Source organism: Talpa europaea (genome assembly GCF_964194135.1).
Source record: "Talpa europaea genome assembly, chromosome: 6".
Taxonomy (NCBI): domain Eukaryota; kingdom Metazoa; phylum Chordata; class Mammalia; order Eulipotyphla; family Talpidae; genus Talpa; species Talpa europaea.
The window spans coordinates 90,869,528-90,888,626 of NC_140072.1; the positions used below are offsets into that span (position 1 = coordinate 90,869,528).

At 36.5% G+C, this 19,099-nt stretch overlaps 1 protein-coding gene across 1 annotated transcript in view; it reads left to right on the forward strand.

Annotated features, from left to right (window-relative positions):
- Positions 1–17,826: 17,826 nt before the first annotated feature.
- KATNAL1 (katanin catalytic subunit A1 like 1) overlaps positions 17,827–19,099 on the forward strand; it is a gene marked incomplete at both ends in the record, with an annotated part of 68,372 nt that continues 67,099 nt past the window's right edge. The window contains one exon of the mRNA XM_084235691.1: positions 17,827–17,988. Within this exon, the coding sequence (XP_084091817.1) occupies positions 17,827–17,988 (162 nt within the window). The remainder of the gene's footprint in view (positions 17,989–19,099) is intronic.

Below are 19,099 nucleotides of genomic sequence, written 5' to 3' on the forward strand. Positions count from 1 at the left end.
GATATGCAAATCACGTAGTGTTTCGCCTATATTTCCTTCTATGTATTTTATGGTTTCAGGTCTTATGTCTAGTTCTTTAATCCATTTTGAGTTGATTTTTGTATATGGTGTGAGGTAGTGGTCAAGCTTCATTCTTTTGTATGTAGCGACCCAGTTTTCCCAACACCATTTATTGAACAAACTTTCTTTGCTCCAATGCATAGTCTTTGCTCCTTTGTCAAAGATTAGTTGACCATAAATCTGTGGGTTTATTTCTGGATTTTCTATTCGATTCCATTGATCTGTATGTCTGTTCTTGTTCCAATACCATGCAGTTTTGATGATTATGGCTTTGTAGTATAGTTTGAAGTCTGGGAGTGTGATGCCTCCATTCCCTTCTTTTTTTTTCAGGAGAGCTTTGGCTATTCGGGGTTTTTTGTGATTCCATATGAATTTCATCAATAATTGTTCTATTTCTTTGAAGAATGACATTGAAATTTTGATTGGAATAGCATTGAATCTGTATATTGCTTTTGGTAGGATGGCCATTTTAATAATGTTTATTCTCCCAATCCATGAGCAGGGGATGTTTTTCCATTTCTTTGTGTCTTCTTCTATTTCTTTTAACAGTGTTTTATAGTTTTCTTTGTATAGGTCCTTTACCTCTTTTGTTAGATTTATTCCCAAATATTTGATTTTTTTTGTTTCAATAATAAAAGGGATGGTTTTTTTGATTTCTTCTTCTTCAGATTTATTGTTTGTGTATAGGAAGGCTACTGACTTTTGCGTGTTGATTTTGTATCCTGCCACTTTACTGAACTGATTGATGAGTTGAATTAGTTTTTCTGTGGAGTTTTTGGGGTTCTCTATGTATATTATCATATCATCTGCAAAGAGTGATAGTTTGACTTCTTCTTTTCCTATTTGGATTCCTTGGATGTCTTTCTCTTGTCTTATTGCTCTGGCTAGGACTTCCAGTATTATATTGAAAAGCAGTGGTGAGAGTGGACATCCTTGTCTTGTTCCAGATCTTAATGGAATTGCTTTCAGCTTTTCACCATTGAGAATGATACTGGCTGTTGGCTTGTCATATATGGCCTTTATGATGTTGAGGTACATTCCTTGTATCCCAAGAATTTCAAGGGCTTTTATCATGAATGGATGTTGCACTTTGTCGAAAGCTTTCTCAGCATCTATTGATATTATCATGTGGTTTTTATATTTCTTTTTGTTGATGTGTTGGATAACGTTGATTGATTTTCGGATGTTAAACCATCCTTGTGTCCCTGGAATGAATCCTACTTGGTCGTGGTGAATTACCTTATGGATACACTGTTGGATTCTGATAGCTATAATTTTATTGAGGATTTTTGCATCAGTGTTCATTAGGGAGATTGGCCTATAGTTTTCTTTTTTTGTGTTGTCCTTGTTCGGTTTTGGTATTAGTGTAATGTTGGCTTCATAGAACGTGTTAGGTATTATACCTTCCTTCTCAATTTTTTGGAAGAGTTTGTGAAGGATAGGCACCAATTGTCTCTGAATGTTTGGTAGAATTCATTTGTAAATCCATCAGGTCCTGGGCTTTTGTTTTTGGGGAGGTTTTTGATTACCATTTCAATTTCGCTAATTGTAATTGGTCTGTTTAGGTGTTCTATTTCTTCTTTATCTAGCTTTGGGTGATTGTAGAGTTGTAGGAATTTGTCCATCTCCTCTAGATTGTTGAACTTGTTTCCATATAACTGTTCATAGTAGTTATTAATTATTCTTTTGATTTCTTCTGTGTCCGTTGTGATTTCTCCTCTTTCATTTATTATCCTATTTATTTGTGCTTTCTCCCTTTTTGCCCTTGTGAGCCTGGCTAGGGGTTTATCTATTTTATTTATTTTTTCGAAGAACCAGCTCTTGGTTTCATTGATCTTTTGGATTGTTTTTTTAGTTTCGATTTCATTTATTTCTGCTTTGGTTTTTATTATTTCTTTTCTTCTGCTGGTTTTGGGGTTTTTTGTTGTTCTTTTTCTAGATCTTTGAGCTTCGAGATTAGGTTGTTTCTTTGAGTTCTTTCTTGTTTCTTGATGTGAGCATCTGTTGCTATATATTTTCCTCTTATTACTGCTTTTGCTGCATCCCATACATTTAGGAAATTGGTGTCCTCCTTGTCATTCAATTCAAAGAATTTTTTAATTTCTTCTTTTATCTCCTCGTTAGTCCAGTGGACTTCCAGTAGTGTGGGTTTCAATCTCCACAACGTAGGAGAGTACCTTGCCTTCTTTTTATGGTTTATTTCTAGTTTGATGCCTTCATGGTCAGAAAAGATGGTTGGTATGATTTCATTCTTGGTGTATCTGTTGATGTTTGTCTTGTGCCCCAGTATATGATCGATCCTAGAGAATGATCCGTGTGCGCTTGAGAAAAATGTATACTCAGATTTTTTTGGGTTTAGTGTTCTATATATGTCTGTTAAGCCCAAGCACTCTAGATCCTTATTTAGAGCTTTAGTGTCTTTACTTATTTTTTGTCTTGTTGATCTATCCATTGTTGATAGTGGTGTGTTGAAGTCTCCCACTACGTATGTGTTTTCTCTGATGTCTGTTTTCAGAGATGCCAATAGTTGTCTGATATATTTTGGTGCTCCTTCGTTTGGTGAATATATGTTAATGAGTGTTATTTCTTCTTGAAGTATTGTCCCCTTGGTCATAATGTAATGACCACTGGGGTCTCTTTTTATCTTTTTAAGTTTGAAATCTGTTTTATCTGATATGAATATAGCTGTTCCTGCCTTCTTTTTTGGTCCATTTGCTTGTAGAATTGTTTTCCATCCTTTAACTTTGAGTCTATTTTTATCTTTTGCAGCTAAATGTGTTTCCTGGAGACAGCAAAAGGTTGGGGTTTGTTTAGTCCATTTACATTTAGAGTTAGCATTGATATGTTAGCATCTGTATTTGCCATTGTGTTTGTCTTTCCTTTGATTTTATTTATTTATTCTTTTAATAACTTTCTTTGGCCTACTTTTGTTGTTATTCGTCCCTCTGAGGTTCTGGCTTTAGGACTCCTTGTAGTATTTTTTGGAGTGGGGGTTTAGTCGTAATAAAATTCCAGAGTTTCTGTTTGTCTGGGAAGGTCCTTATTCTTTCTTCAAAGAAGAAGGAGAGCTTTGAGGGATAGAGTATTCTTGGTTGGCATCTGTTTTCTTGGAGTCTGTTGACTATGTCCCTCCACTCTCTCCTTGCCCGTAGTGTTTCTTCAGAGAAGTCTGATGTCAGTCTGATTGGTTTCCCTTTGAATGTTATCTGTTTCTTCCCTCTTGTTAGTTTCATTATTTTTTCCTTGTCTTGGATTCTTGGGAGCTTTACTATTATGTGTCTTGCTGTATTTTTCCTTTCATCATGGAAGTTTGGTGTTCTTCTTGCTTCTTGTATATCAATTTTCAGATCCTTCTTCGCGTTTGGGAAGTTTTCTTCAATTATATCCATGAATATTTTCTCTGTTCCTACATCTCTCTCCTCTCCTTCTGGGATTCCTATAACTCTTATATTTCCTTTCCTCATGGAGTCAGATAGTTCCCAAAGTCTTTCTTCGGTCTTTTTCCGTCGTACTTCTCCTTCCTTTTCTGTTTTAGTTCTTTTTATTTCTGTGTCTTCAAGAGTACTTATTCGTTCTTCTATTTCATCTATTCTGCTTTCATTGCTTTTCCCAGAGTTCTTAGGCGTCTCCATTAATTCCTTGATCTCCTGCATTTCTTTTACTTCCCTTTTTAGGGACTCAATTTCATTCTTCTGGTCATTAATTATTTTCCCCTTATCATTGTTTTCCTTTATGACTTCTGTCAGTTTTTTAATCACAGCAATTTTAAATTCTCTATCTGGAAGGCTCAGAAGTTCTTCCAAGTTACTGTCGTTGCAATCTGGTAGATGGTTTTCTTTTTGCGGTGTGCTTTTTTGCTGAGGAGTTGCTGGGTTGCATGTGGTTTTTCTACTCCCTACTGCCTGTTTTCTAATTTGCCGTATTCCTTGTGACACTGTGTTGCTGGTACTGGCTGGCATCTTGGGCGACCTTCCCAGCTCACCACTGGCTCCTCTAGGGAACTTCTGCTGGGTTCACAAGTCTCCAGCAAGAAAGGTCCCTGCTGCAAAATGGCGATGCGGGAACGCGCTCCCCTGCACGCCCGGTCTGCCCCAGCGGTGGGTGCTGCTCCCCTCTGGGCTGGAACTGCAGGCTAGAAGGTGCCCGGCGTGGGCAAGCCTCCCAGCTTAACCTCTGTCTCCTCGGTGAGCCTTCTGCTGGGTTCACACAGTCTCCAGCAAGAAGGGTCCCTGCTGCAAAATTTATTAGGAACTTTTTTCGGAGGGTCATTTACTGTTTGTGGTAGAATGGAAGGTCTAGATCTGTTGTCCATTTCTGGAACTACAACTTAAAGTCAGTGTGATCATATGCAAGTTACCATACTGTTACCCTTACTCAAAAACAAACAAACAAACTAATACTGTTTTTTATAAGATTGTTGGGAAGATTAAATCATTGTAGGTAAAACCTAAGTGCTCAATAACCGAAGGTCTTTTTTCTCCCCTTTTCTTCCTCTTCCTTACTTTATCAACAACATGGCAAAATTGTCAGTTCTCTTTGACAAAAGACTATGTTCTGTGATTTTACTTGACCACATTAAGCAGGATGATCAAGTACTAGTTACATTACAAAATGATAATTTGATCTATAAAGGGACTCATTAATTATTATTTTAAATGAGACTTTCTTAAACTCCATAAAATATTTCATAGAACATTAATAGTAGCAATGGTTTTGTGTTGGTTTTATCTAAGAAATAGGGAGTTGCATTACGTAATTTGAGATTCCAGTTAGCTAAAATTTTTTTATTCTTTGACTATATCTCATTTCTGGACTGATTCATAGTATGATGTCGCTAATATTTGAGCATCCATTTATAAATGAAAATATGTGTATTTTTGGTGTACTCAGCATTATTGTAAATATTTCCTTTCCTAGATAATCCATTTATTATATATGTGGTACACCTTGTAAAAGTGTAGAATACCTAGTAAGTCAGGTATAATATAGACATTTGCTAGATAAATTCTCAAGTTATAAATTGTGAGAGTATTTAAAAAAGGTGAGTTGTTTGTTTGATCTCCAATATATGTCTTTATATGCGCATCTTTTGCCAAGGATGGTTTCATTGTGGTCCGAGATGAAGGTTTGGAGATCCCTTTCTAACTTTTGTAATTCAAAATTAGTAATTGTCCATCAGAAACACATATTAGCAGCTTATTAAAAAGTGAGTTTAGTTTGAAAGTTTTATTCTTTTCAATCTTGGTATGAAGATATTTTTTGTGAACACTTTTTTTTGCACACAAGAGCTGGGGTGCAGGCAGAGACATGGGGGAAGGGGATGAGAGGGTTCATCATAGACAGCAGGTTGCAGAATGGGAGGATCCACTGAAATACACTGCTGAGGGGAGCAGCAGGCTAGACAGGGGCGGTCTGCTGTGCCATGTGGGCCACTTCCCTGGCCAGGGATTGAATTCATGCTGCAGTTGCTGTGGACAGCTTCATAGTGCTGCGTCTTTACCCCTTGTGCCACCAGGGAGGCCCCTTTTGTAAACACTTTTATCGTTTGTGTTTTGTGCTTAGTTACCACTGTCATGTTTACTTTCCAAGGTATTCTGGAACTCTTTAGAATGAGAACTATATTGACATTTGTCAAGTACATGTGCTTTCATTTCAATTCAAGAAACATATTTGTGTGTCTCTGTTTTCCCCTATCTTAAAGGCGCTTACTGTGTAGTCAGAGGTCCATACATATTTATTTGTGGTAAATTCACTCTCTTGTGTGTTAAGGAGATAAGTCTCCAGAGAGCATAATTCTTTTATTTCTAACTTTCACACATTTGAGGGACAAATAATGTAACTTTATTTGTTGTGTTTGGATGTCCTGTTCCATTATTTTATTCCTCTGCCCCCATGAGTGCCTTTATACTTATAAAATAATATTCTTTCTGATGATTTTCCGTTCTTTACATTTTTCTTGGTGATTAGGAGATAGGAAGAGGAAATGAATGAGAGAATCAGTCGGTTCTGTTTTATTGTTTTAGAGATCTCCTTATGGGAGAGTATGGATGAATGTAGTATTTAACTTATATTTCCTGATAAGAATATAGATATTGGGCCTCCCTGGTGGCGCAGCGGTTGAGCGCTGGGTTGTGAAGCTGTCCGCAGCTTCTGCAGCGCCGGTTCGATCCCCGGCTGCTCCCGGGCCACCGGAGGAGGGTCCCACATGGCACGCAGACCTTTCCTGCACCTACTGCTCCCCTCAGCAGTGTACTTCGGTCCTTCTGCCTGCTCTGCTCCCCGCTCTGGCTCTGATGAATTCTCTCACCCTCTCGTGCTTCTGACTGTACCCAGTGCTTGTATAAATAAATAAATAAATCTTTAAAAAAAATAGGTATTTTCTTACTCTTCTTATTTCCTCTGCTCTACTGTATAGTCTTTGAAGTCAGGAAATATGTTGATAACGCTGTGTGACCTTACATAGTTTGTTACAAAAACATATATATTTGCTAAATCGGCTAGGTGCTTACAAAATGATGTAGATTAAATAATGAATGTATGAGTGAATGAATATACCAGTTACTTGTTTAAAGACTCCTTGGTAAAATGATTTGAAGTAGACAAAGTTTTGAAAGGCTTTCATTAAAAACACTGACATTAAGGAACAATATTTCTTTATACTAGGCAACTAAAACAAAATATGTTCTTTACTTCCTTTCTACCAATTAACCTTTTATTTTTATTTATGAATTAACTTTATAACCTAGGAGTTGATTGAAGAAATTTGGGACAGTAGACTATAATGAGCTGACAGTGCAGAGGCCCTGAGACACCTCTGGGTACAAATCCAGGCTCTGGGCTAGTTTAAATTCTTCAAAGTGTTAGCCTCCTCAAATGGGGGTAACCGTTTTTATTTGGTAGTGTGGTGGGGATTAAATGAGATAATGAGTAGAAAGTCGTTCTTTGCACATTGCCTCATGCACAGTAAGTGTTCAGTATATATTGTTAATATTTCATGCTAACGGGGTATTTATGTACTTACAATGAAATTTATTGTTTAAGCTGCCATCCTGAGAAAAAGCAAGTATTAGTGTGTTGTAGAGCAACCCGGATACAAAAACGGGGTGCCTGACTGTAGGTCCTCACCCGCGCGCTTAAAAGGACTTATCAATGCTCTACTGCAGGCACATGTGAAAGGTTAATAAAAGGTTTATTTACAAGGGAAGGGGAAATGAGGAAATGTACAGCTCAGGGAGAAAAGTGGGAGACAAAGTTTTAAATGCGTCCTACCCGATCCGCCGATCAGGAATCCCAAAATGGCGCTCTCAGAGTTGGCCGCCAGCCAGGAGCGGTGAAGCCAGGAGGCGAGCGATCGCGAGCCAGAGAGAGCCCAAGGCCCACGTGTTTGGTTTTTTATATCCAACCTGGCTGCCCAACTCCACCCTCAGGTCCCAGCCACCCTCCCTTGGTGGTGATGGGATTTATCTTTCCCAGAGTCTTGATGGCTTTAGTCTGGAGTGGGGGTGGAGTCCACAAAGCCTGTATGGGATTAACTCAGGACATCATTTCCCCCTAACATTAGCATTTTGCCTTTTGTAATTTTTTAAAGATTAGTACATGTTTTAGAAATTAGTACATAGGCAGAAATTTTGGTTATAGTTTCTTCTGAGAAACACATATGTTCTCTTAAAACTGTGTCTCTAAAGTCTTTTATGTTGCATGGAGAATTATTTTTTATTTCTAAAATATTTGAGAAGTGAGCTCAGTTAAGGAGCCAAATGAACGGGTTTCATTGCAGTCATCCATTATTTCTGCGTTTGTGATTAAGTCATGTTCTCTGTTATTGACGACATTCTGTAGTACTTGAGAATATAACCCTATTAAACAGATGGGAGGTATTGTGACTTTCAGAGTTAACTAATTTGGTTGACTAGTTCTCACATAGCAGATTAACTTATTACTATTAAAATATACTTCCAGATACATTAATTTGAGTTGTGGTTGTATGGTTTTCTAATTGCATGTATTTGTATGCAGTAAAGCTGATCTTGGTTGTCGCGGACCAGCACAGCAGTAGACGATGAGGCCACCTCAGGGTTGAGAGAAGCGTGCAGGGTGGTCAGGGCGTCGGTGAAAGAAATGACAAACAGACACACTTCAAGAGTGAAAATCTGAGTGTAATTTTCTTTGAGTTTGTGACTAGTATATATATGTTTTCCAAAAGCACAGGAACAATGAATATCAATGAAATCAACTTGCTCATGGGCTCAGCCTATCACCAACAGGGCGGTGATCTACATCTGGACTCAGCCTCATTCCTAAGTAGATAGACCATTAGTTTTGTTTTTAAACTATATAATCACATTTTTTATTAACTACTTTTTTAGCCAAACTATATTTTAATTATTACAGGGTTTAGTAATATTTCATTTGAGTCAGCCTTGTTTTAAGGATTTCATATGATTTTTTAATTAACAAGCAATGACCTTTATAGAAGAAAGAAGGAAGTTTAGAAAGACAATAAGGGATTAAAGTTTGTAGTTCTAGAAAGACGGGATAAGGTTTTTTAGCATTCTTGTAGTGGTTCCTGGTGGTCGTTATCTTTTGATAAGCTTCTGTCTTTTCAGGGAACTTTGCTGTACTTCCCCTGCTTCAGGGTGTTTTGCTGTTCTCCTCCTGCGCTGGCCAGCCGGACCTAGGGACCCTGGCGAAAGCCATTCCTAAAGGTCACTGCAGGGGAAGGTGCAGCAGGTATGTCTTCAGGGGGTTTTGCTGTTCTCCCCCTGCGTGCTGGTTGCCCAGCCAGACCTAGGGACGGTTAGCCCTAAAGGTCACTGCAGGGTGAGGTGCAGCATTGGTGATTTGGGTAAACATTTAAAAAATATGTAGAGTTTGGATAATGGTAGTGTTGTAGAGCAACCCCGATACAAAACGGGACATCACTTCCCCCTAACAGTAGCATTTATTTTGGTACAAAATGCTAAAAGTGAAATTTGATCTGTTTTGCTACTGTATTTTGTTCACATGCTATCATTGACATTTCTTTCTTATTTCTGAAGTTAATATCTAGGAATTTACATCTCAGAAGGAAAATGATCAATATGATAAAAATATGGACGTGTGAGAATAAAAAGAGTTTAAAGCAGATTTTTCCCCCTAAAACCCATATGTATAAATACAACAGAATTAGAAAGAAAACACATGAAAAATTATTTTGAAAAATGTTTTCTATTTAAAAACCATTACTGAGGAGAGAAAAGAATTGTAAATATTATTTCATTAATAAAAGAATTATTAGTGCCATATCAAACACTTTTGAGTTCTGAGCATAAGCAAATTTTTATTTTTAGTCTTCTGTCTTGGTGTGAGATAAAATTTCAGCTATGCTGGGAGAGAAAGGTTTTGGGGTGTATGTGTGTATGTTGTGGAGAGAGGGTAGCCTTAAAAGGGAGGAGAGTGTGTCTGGAGACATAACTGGAAAGAGAGGTTGGAACCAGGGCCTTATTATGTTTAGGTCTGAGTCATGAAAAGAGACAAGTCATAGTTTCTAGGACCAAATACCAAATGAAGCAATATTCCTTCTTTTTGGTCTGAGGATGAACTTGAACCAAGTTCTTTTCATTCTGAGTATAGAACTTTCCTTGAAGATAATACTCTGGTCATTTTGTATAAGGCAGTGTTATGGGAACAATTTAACAATAAATATTGCAAGAAGATGCTAAATTCATTTTAGAATACATGATAAACTCAAAATTCTTTGACAGTTGCTAAAAGACATTACTGAAATTTTTCATGCCTTCCCTAGATGTGACCTAACCTCTTAAAAGTTCTAGGAACTCTTCTAATTCTATTTTGCTTTTTTTTACTGTGAAGTATACACTTTGTTTAACATTCCAATAATAAGCCATATTTACATATTATATAAATGTATGAAATCTTATTATTAAATAGAAAAAACTGCCTGGGCTAAAAGAATCAGACCCCATTTGGAGTTAATTTACTTATTGAAGACTTTCTGTTTACAAAAATTTACAATAATTTATATAAATTACTTTTTCCAAATTAGATGATTTTTAATAACCCACATAATTCTGATGACTTTACAAATAGATGTACATTAAAAATTTGAAAATAAAAATTACAGCATCTTTCTGTGCAAAACTTGCTTTGGAAAGGAAGACAGTTTCTTTCTACTCCTTCCAAGTGCTTTCCCTGTTAGTGCTGTAGTTCTTCTTGGTTTGCTCTTTACCCCACCAACTGGGCTTGCCAAAGGAGAAATCAACTTAATTTCTACTGGAGGAGGTGTCCAGGAACTTTCTTTTTCAGTGTTTTTCCTTGCTTGTTTTGTTTTTGCAGTCCTGATTCTTTTTGTTTTTTGCTTTTTCCTGGTTTCTATTGATTGAGCATCATCTTCCAGTTCATCTACAAGTTTGGATGTATTAGATGTGCTTTTCTGCCTGGTCCTTAAAGCAGGAGTTGAGAAGACAAATTGAGAGGATAAATGTGAAACTAATTCTTCTGGCTGTGCAGGCGCATCCGGTTTTATTTATTTATTTGACCCTTTGGGGAGAGACATAACTCCTCTTTTCTCTCTTTTTTTGAAGATTTATTTATTTATTTATACAAGCACTGGGTACAGTCCGAAGCGCGGGAGGGTGAGAGAATTCACCAGAGCCAGAGTGGGGAGCAGAACAAGCAGACTGACGAAGCACACTGCTGAGGGGAGCAGTGGATGGCAGGAGAGGTCTGCGCGCCATGTGGGACCCTCACTGGCAGCCAGGGATCGAACCGCCACTGCGGAGGCTGCGGGCAGCTTTGCAGCCCAGTGCTCAACCGCTTCACCATCGGGGAGGCCCGAGACATAAGAGAAGGTGTGAACTATACCAACCAAATAACATAATCGGTTGCCTCACCTGTTGCAATGAGGGGCTAATTCTATTTTACAGGAGATTAAAAAAAATCCATCTGTATAAGATTATGTTATAAGTAATTAAAGTTATGATATAGTGTAATTAAAGTAATGATACAGTGTATGAATTGGTAATGAAAACAGGGACAGTTGACTTACTGTGTTTTACGAGAAAAAATTTGTTTCAAACTGTTGAAGAAACAGACTGGTACAATTTTCCCCACCTTACATGCAACTACCTTGGATTACAAATCCCTTATGCCATGAACCAGACTTCCTGAGCAGGGGAACTACTGGGAACTGGGGCTGGTGCTGAGTGGCTAGGTGGACCTATATAACCTGGAAAGCAGGTGGTACATCACTCTCTTGTTCCTGTGGCCTGACTTGTACCCTGATAATGTTGAAACAAGTCAACTCAGAATACATATCCTATGATTCTATTTATGTCATTTTCTAGAAAAACTATTACGATAAGTGAGACTGCGTGCTTGGATTTGGGATTGATTGTAGTGTGGCAAGAGGGAATTTTCTGGGTTGATGGAAATGCCCTTTTAGTTTTTGGTAGTTTTCAGTGTTTAGATTTTGCATATTTTTTGTTAGATTTATCTGAGTATTATATTTCTGAATCATGTCATTGTTTCACTTTCAGTTTTCAGTTATTTAATATGCTGAGATAAAGTTGTTTTGTATATTGACTTGTATCCTGCAATCTTTTAAAACTCATCTAGGGCCTCCCTGGTGGCTCAAGGGGTTAAGTACCGCACTATGAAGCAATCTGCAGCCTCTGCAGATTGATCCCCAGTCCAGCCGGGGAGAAACCCACATGGTGAGGCAGACCTCTCCTGTCTCGACTGCTACTCCCCTCAGAAATGTATTTCAGTCATCTTCCTTTTCTGTTCCCCACTCTGTCTCTGGTGAATCCTCTCACCCCCTGCACCTCTGGCTTGTACCCCAGTTCTTGTATGCATAAATTAAATCTTTAAAAAAAAACTCATCTGGTAGCTATTGTAGGTTTCCTAGGACTTTCTACTTTAACAGTCATGTTATATGTAAATTAAAGCAATTTTACTTCTTTTCCAATCTGGATACTTTTATTCTTTTCTTGTTTCTCCCCCCCTTACCCCCCCCACCCGTCCCGCCCACTGGTTAGAACCCCTACTTCTTTTTTTTCTAATTTAAAATTTTCTTTAAATTTTCTATATATTTTACACTGTTCTTGTACAATGTATGCTTTCTCCTCTCAGGTGTAGTCCCCACCACCAATTCACCCGGGTCCCATCATCATAGTCCCATAGTCCCTTGTGCTCTTCCCACTCCTTGGAACCCCTACTTCTAATGTTAAGTAGAAGGGGATAAAAGATACTTGTCTTTCCTTTCTTGATTTTGAGAGAGAACATTCAGTATGTCACAATAAATATGTTAACTGTTAAGTATTTCATAGATGTCCATTATGAAATTGAGAAAATTCTCTTAGTTCAGAGTTCTTAATCATGAATTTTGTGAAATGCTTTTTCTGCATCTGTTAAGATGATTATGAGATGTCTAGGTTCTAGTCTCTTAAAAATTATGTATACTTACATTTATATAAACAACCTTGAATTTTTGGTATAAACCCCACTTGGTCATAATGCATTATCTTTTTATATATTATTGAATTTGATTAGCTAAAATTTAAGGATTTTTTTGGGTCTGTGTTCTTAAGTGATACTTGTTTATAATTTTTTTTTATAATGTCTGGTTTTGTTAGTGTCTGTTTTAATGATCTTTCTAGACAGTTTTTGGCAACATTGAAGTTTTATATTTTTCTGTTTCTATTTTATTAATTTTTTTTAAAAAACTTTATTATTTTCTTCCTTCTATTTCTATGGGGTTCATTTTACTTTTTTTCCCCCAGGTAGATGCTGAAAGCAGGAGTCAGCAGACTATAATCTGAGGGCCAAATCCTGCCTGCCAACCTGTGTTTGAATGGCCCAGGAAGAATGGTTTTTACCTTTTTTTTTTTTTTTTTAAAGATTTATTTATTTATTTTATACAAGCACTAGGTACAGTCAGAGACGTGGGAGGGTGAGAGAATTCACGAGAGCCAGAGCGGGGAAGAGAACAGTCTGACAGAACGATGAAATACACTGCAGAGGGGAGCAGCGGGCACGGCAGGAGAGGTCTGCGCGCCTTGGGGGACCCTCGCCAGCGGCCACGTTGAACCGGTGCTGCAGAGGCTGTGGGCAGCTTGGCAGCCCAGCGCTCAACCGCTGCGCCACCGGGGGAGGCCCAATTTTTAATGGTTGAAAAAAGTTAAATGAAGACTACCGTTTTTTGAAATGTGGAAATTAAATTCAGATATCATTATTCATAAATAAAAGTTTTATTGGGATATAGGCATATTCTTTTTTTTTTTTTTTAACATTTTGTCTCTGCTTTTGTGCTAGAATGGCAGAGTCCAATAGTAGTTACAGATTGTGTGGATTCTTATTGCTGTGCACTTCATCTTGGTGCACTGTAGCCACAGTGTTTCCAATGTCATGGCTATCATTGTATCCTCTGACTTTGTACTTTAATTATCAGCACATACCCATCATGTCAAACAATAAAAGATGAGAAAAATGGACTTGACATGTTATACTTTTATTTTTTATTTTTATTTTTTTAAACTTTTTTTTTTTTAAGATTTATTTCTTTCTTTATACAAGCACTGGGTACAGTCAGAAGCGCAGGAGGATGAGAGGATTCACCAGAGACAGTGGGGAATAGAACAGGCAGACTGATTAAGCACACTGCTAAGGGGATCAGCGGGCGCGGCAGGAGAGGTCTGTTGCGCCATGTGGGACCCTCGCACCGTTGCTGCAGAGGCTGCAGGCGGCTTCGCAGCCCAGCGCTCAACCGCTGCACCACCAGGGGAGGCCCTTATTTATTTTTTAAAGATTTATTTGTGCATACAACAACTGGAATACAGGCCAGAGGTGTGGAGGGTGAGGGAATTCACCAGAGACAGAGTGGGGAAGAGAACAAGCAGACTGACTGAAATACACTGCTGAGGGGAGCAGCAGGTGAGTCAGGAGAGGTTTCTTGTGCCATATGGGTATCTCCCTGGCTGGGGATCGAACTTGTGCTGCAGTGGCTACAGCCAGCTTCGTAGGTTATGTCTTAACCCCTTGTGCCACTAGGAAGTCCCCTGACATGTCACATTTTTAAAGCACAGTGAAGTGTGGATTATTGCATTAGATGGCAAAGCATTGTGTTTATTATGGAGTGACACTAGAGCTGCACTAAAGATATGCAACATAACTGACATTAGCAGGCTAATCACTCATCACAATATTCCCAATGCATAGGAACGCAATGGTCAGAAAAAAAATAGAACACTTAAAAAGGAATATTTTCTCACAGAAGACTTTCTTCACAACATTAAAAAATGAAAATCAGACTGCACCCAGATTAAGTTTCTGAGTGTCTTATTTGTTAGGCAAGCAGGGAAGTCATTAACTAACTTTCCAGTGAATTACTAACTGGTGTTCAATTGTAGCAACCAAGGAGATGTGTCTGGAGTAAACAAACTTGTTTAAGACTAATAGCTTTTTAGCAAGAACAGTTGCTGGAAGAGGTGAGGACATCAATAATCAATTAAAAAAGACAGCAAATGATTTTGAGTAGTTTTCCTTGGCTCTTGATGAATTGACAGATGTTACCAATACTGCTCAGTTGTTATTTGAGAAGTCAGTGCTGAGTTTGAAGTTCCTGAATTAGTTTTAATGAATAGTGTTCATGAAATAACTACAGACAAGAACATTTACAAAAAAATTTAGAAAATAATTTTGTACAACCTGAAGTGGAGTCTGGTAACATATGTTACAGCTGCTGGCGGCAAAAATTTAGGTGGGCAAATTTACAAAACTGAGAATGTGAAGTGTTTAAGGTTATTCATTATTTATCAGCAGGTATTTTGCAGAGAATATTTTAATTTACACTGGTATGCAACTAATAGTGTCAATATTTGTTCTTGTGCATGTACTTAGTCATTGTCAGTTCCATTAATTTTTGTTGAAAATAGAAACTGAACATCCTGCAGTGTCCTGCCACAGAGTACTTCATTGGTTTAATAGTAAAGCTACCTTTCAATCTTCTGAGCTTAGGGCTGATGTGAAATTTTTCTGAATGAGGGGAACTGCTCTCAACCACTGTTGACCACTGAATAGTTTGGAAATAATTTTTTTTATAACAACTTAATATTTCTTAATGAATTCAACTTAAATTTATAAGACAAATGCTTATATGTAAAACTTAAGTTATTTTGAACAAAACAACTGATTGCTTTTTCTTTTTTTCTTCCCCCCCATCTCTAATGATCCTGTGTCCCTTTCTCTGTTCTTCCATCTTCACCTCAGTGCCCTCATGGTGTTTATTGATGCTTCCACTAGTTTTTGTAAGTATTTCACTTCATCTGCTATGTAAATACACAGTATTTGTTTTTATGGCCATTAGTCTCCCATAGTGTCTATATACCCCATCTTTGTTGACACAGTGGTCTGTTCAGGGACATTTAGGCTGCTTTCACTTGCTATCTATTGTCAGTAAAACTTATATGAACATTGTAGAACATACAGATTCTTGCTTTCATAGTTTTGTATTCTTTGGATAGATGTCCAGAAGTGGGATTGCATGCATTCCCATTTTTACAGCTTTTTAAAGATAAATCCAGATTGCTTTTCATAGTGGTTGTACCAGTTTACATTCCCACCAACAGTGTCTAGTATTCCTCTTTCTCTGCATCTACTGTAGCACTTGTGATTGGATTTTTTTTTAATAAATGCTCTTTGCAGAAAATGTGATACTATATACAGAATATTCTGAACACTTCGAAAAGTTGTTCGAAACAAAAGATGAATAATAGCTGTGGCAGGTTTCAAAATCCACAAAATTTCATAGCTTTTTAATATACAAACTAAGAAGCAAAAGAAATTAGGAAGATAACTCAATTTATAATTGCTTCAAAAAATTAAACACCTTGAAATTAATTACAGAGGCAAAAAGACCTCTACTATGAGAACTACAAGATGTTATTAAAAAGTAATGATGTTTGAATTGCAATGATTATCAATTTATGTAACTTTCCATACTGTCAAAATGAAGATATAGGCTCTCCATTCCCACCCATGTTTGCATAGATATATTTTCTGAGCTCAACTTAGTTTCAGAGGCTTTTTTCAGACTTTGATGCAAGTGCAGAAGAAATGTCTGTATTAAAAAATCTTAACTGTGCAATTGAGGCATTTCCACCTAACCATCAATTTGAAGTGATTAATTTGCACTAAAATGACATGCTAAAATATCAAAAGAAGAATATATTCTTCAAATGCTTTCCAAACAGTGAATATACTGAATTGAAATCATATGCTTGAGATTTGATATCACTATGATTTGATACGATATCACTCTGTGACAGTGCCGATCTGGGTAAAAGACATTTTCAAAGATGAAATATATAGAATCTTATTAAAGAACAGCATTAACATATAAATTTTTGCAGTTGATTTGGGAATGCTAATATTGAATCCCAACTAATAGTATCACCCAAATAGAGTTCCATTCTTATTAGAACTGTTTTATAAAATGTTATACTCAACTGCTATTACAGTAATATAAAATATTACTATGTTCATAATTAAATTTGTGGACATCTTTGTGTGTCATTATGTAAGTACTTATGTAATAGCCTGTGGAGTGATTCTCTAGTATAGATACACTGCCTTCAGAGAACCTACGCTGGGAGAAGGAGCAAATAATACGCCAAAACACACAAAGGAAAACAGCATTATTTTAATGACTGTGCCACTGAAGTCAGTTGAAATGCTTAGAACTATATGCACTTAATTTTGAGGAAGGGTTTTTAAGTTCCTTAGTAGTAGATAAGAGGCAGAGAGGAAGAACCAAACTACACCCCAAAATTTAATTCCTTCAGGAAGGCATGGGGAAACACTTTGATTTTCTGTATTGCATTTATCCATTGATTCATTGTTCCAGGAAATCAGAGTAGGAAAATTTGGATTCTTTCCCAGGATGTCATTCTTCTGTATCTCTGGATTTCCTGCTCTGTAATTTCTAGTGGAAAGTCTCTTTTCATAGAAGATAATCCTGACTTTTGCACAGCCTGAAGAAAAAAAGCCAGAATTACTAGATCAGAGGACTTCGGTGGAAAGCAGAGATTCAATTGATACCTTCCTAACATTTTGTGGAAGGGAAATTATTAGTGATAGTTATTTGCCAGACAGAAAGCTATGGACAATACAGGATCATAGAAGAGTATAAGAGGGCTCAAGTTATTGCTTACATTTAAGTTGTACGGGACAATTTATTGCATATAAATGATGTATGGACTACTGTAGGTCATTTTTTCAAAATGTATTCCAAAGTATGATTTTTGTTCTTGGGGCCAAAAAGTTTTAGTGAGTACTAATTTCTGCAGTCTTACTTGGCATCAGTGGAAAATATAATATGATATCTTATATTCATTCCTATATTATCAAGAATAAATTGAGTAAAATAAAACAGGGTGTTCTTTACTATTATTTCAGATTGTGGTAATTGTAAATGATCCAGGAAAACTAGTGTCCAACTTATGTGCCTGTAACATTAAATCAATCAATAGTTCAGAGCTGTGTAATTGCCTTCCTTATCTCCATGGGTGTTTTGTGATCTCCTTTGTACTTCCACAATTAGAAACTTTGTTCTGTATTATACAATGCATTCAGGTAACCTCAAAGAATAAGAGAAACTTTTTGACTTTAGGTAGTTTTAAGCAGATATTTTAAAGAATAATAAATGTTTAGTCATGGCTGCAAATTTTAAAAAGGCATTATATTTTATGTTTAGGTCTCTGAAAGAAGATGAATTTGGCTGAGATTTGTGACAATGCAAAGAAAGGAAGAGAATATGCACTTCTTGGAAATTATGATTCATCTATGGTATATTATCAGGGAGTAATACAGCAGATTCAGAGACATTGTCAGTCAGTCAGAGACCCAGCTGTCAAAGGCAAATGGCAACAGGTGAGGTCACATTAAGTATTCAGTGAGTGAGGGTACTGTGGTCTTGAAAGATTAGAGTTGGAAAATTAGATTGAGATTTTGTAAATAGTTCTTAATCTGTCTGAATACTGAAGTACACTTAAAATGTACTGTAAGTAATTTTCTGTCTTACCTGGTTAATATTTTAGATGAAATATTTCGTGAGATAATATTAAGATTAATTATAATTGAATCTACTTTTAATTTTTTTTCAAGATCAGTTGCCTAATTGTGTGTGATAGAAAATTTCTGAAATAAGGTATTTCTCTTTGCCCTTTCCCCTTTCATTTTTATGTGTAGTTTTGATCCATTTCATAAAGCTTTTACTTTAAGAAAGTTTCCTCTTATTTTGAAAGACTCCTTACAAAGAAGTTGGTAATCTAATTTAAAAAACACTAATATATTTGCTCTGTCTCTTGACTATACAACATGATTATATAATAGTACAGTTAATAAAATCTTGAATTAAAATTTCCCCACTTATTCTTAAAACTTAAAATCTTTTTAAAATTAAAAGTACAAAGTCAAGCATTTCTTTGAAGTTTTCATTTTATGTGCTAATGCCTTTTAAGTGTTTCTTCTAATTTTTCCACTAGTCAAAAATTGATTACCCTAAGTTTTCAGGGTAAATTTGGCTTATTTTCTGACTTAAGTGTTACCAAATTATGTTGAGTGAGAACAATATACTTGAAATTTTTGCTTGTTTTCTATCTTGCATACTCGCCACAGGCAAGAGTGCTTTATTAATCTAGCATGGAAATATTTTTGACATGTCTTTTTTTTATTTATTTTTTATTTTTTTTATTTTTGACATGTCTTAATTGTGTTAAACAGTGACCATTTCCATTCAGATATTTCTCCTGTGTTTCTTTCCATTAGGCTCTGAAATTTCATTTCTCCTACTATGTAATTGTATATATTATCAGTTGAATTTTACTTAGAATTTTCTTTGTTTCTACAACTCCTTTATGTGTTCCTTTCTGCATAATGTTCAAGATAAAGTTAAGGAAAATTTTCTTATGCTCTGCTTTAAAGTGTGTTGTCTGGTTTGAAAATACTAGAATCGGTAAAATGAATTTACTAATGTAAGTTT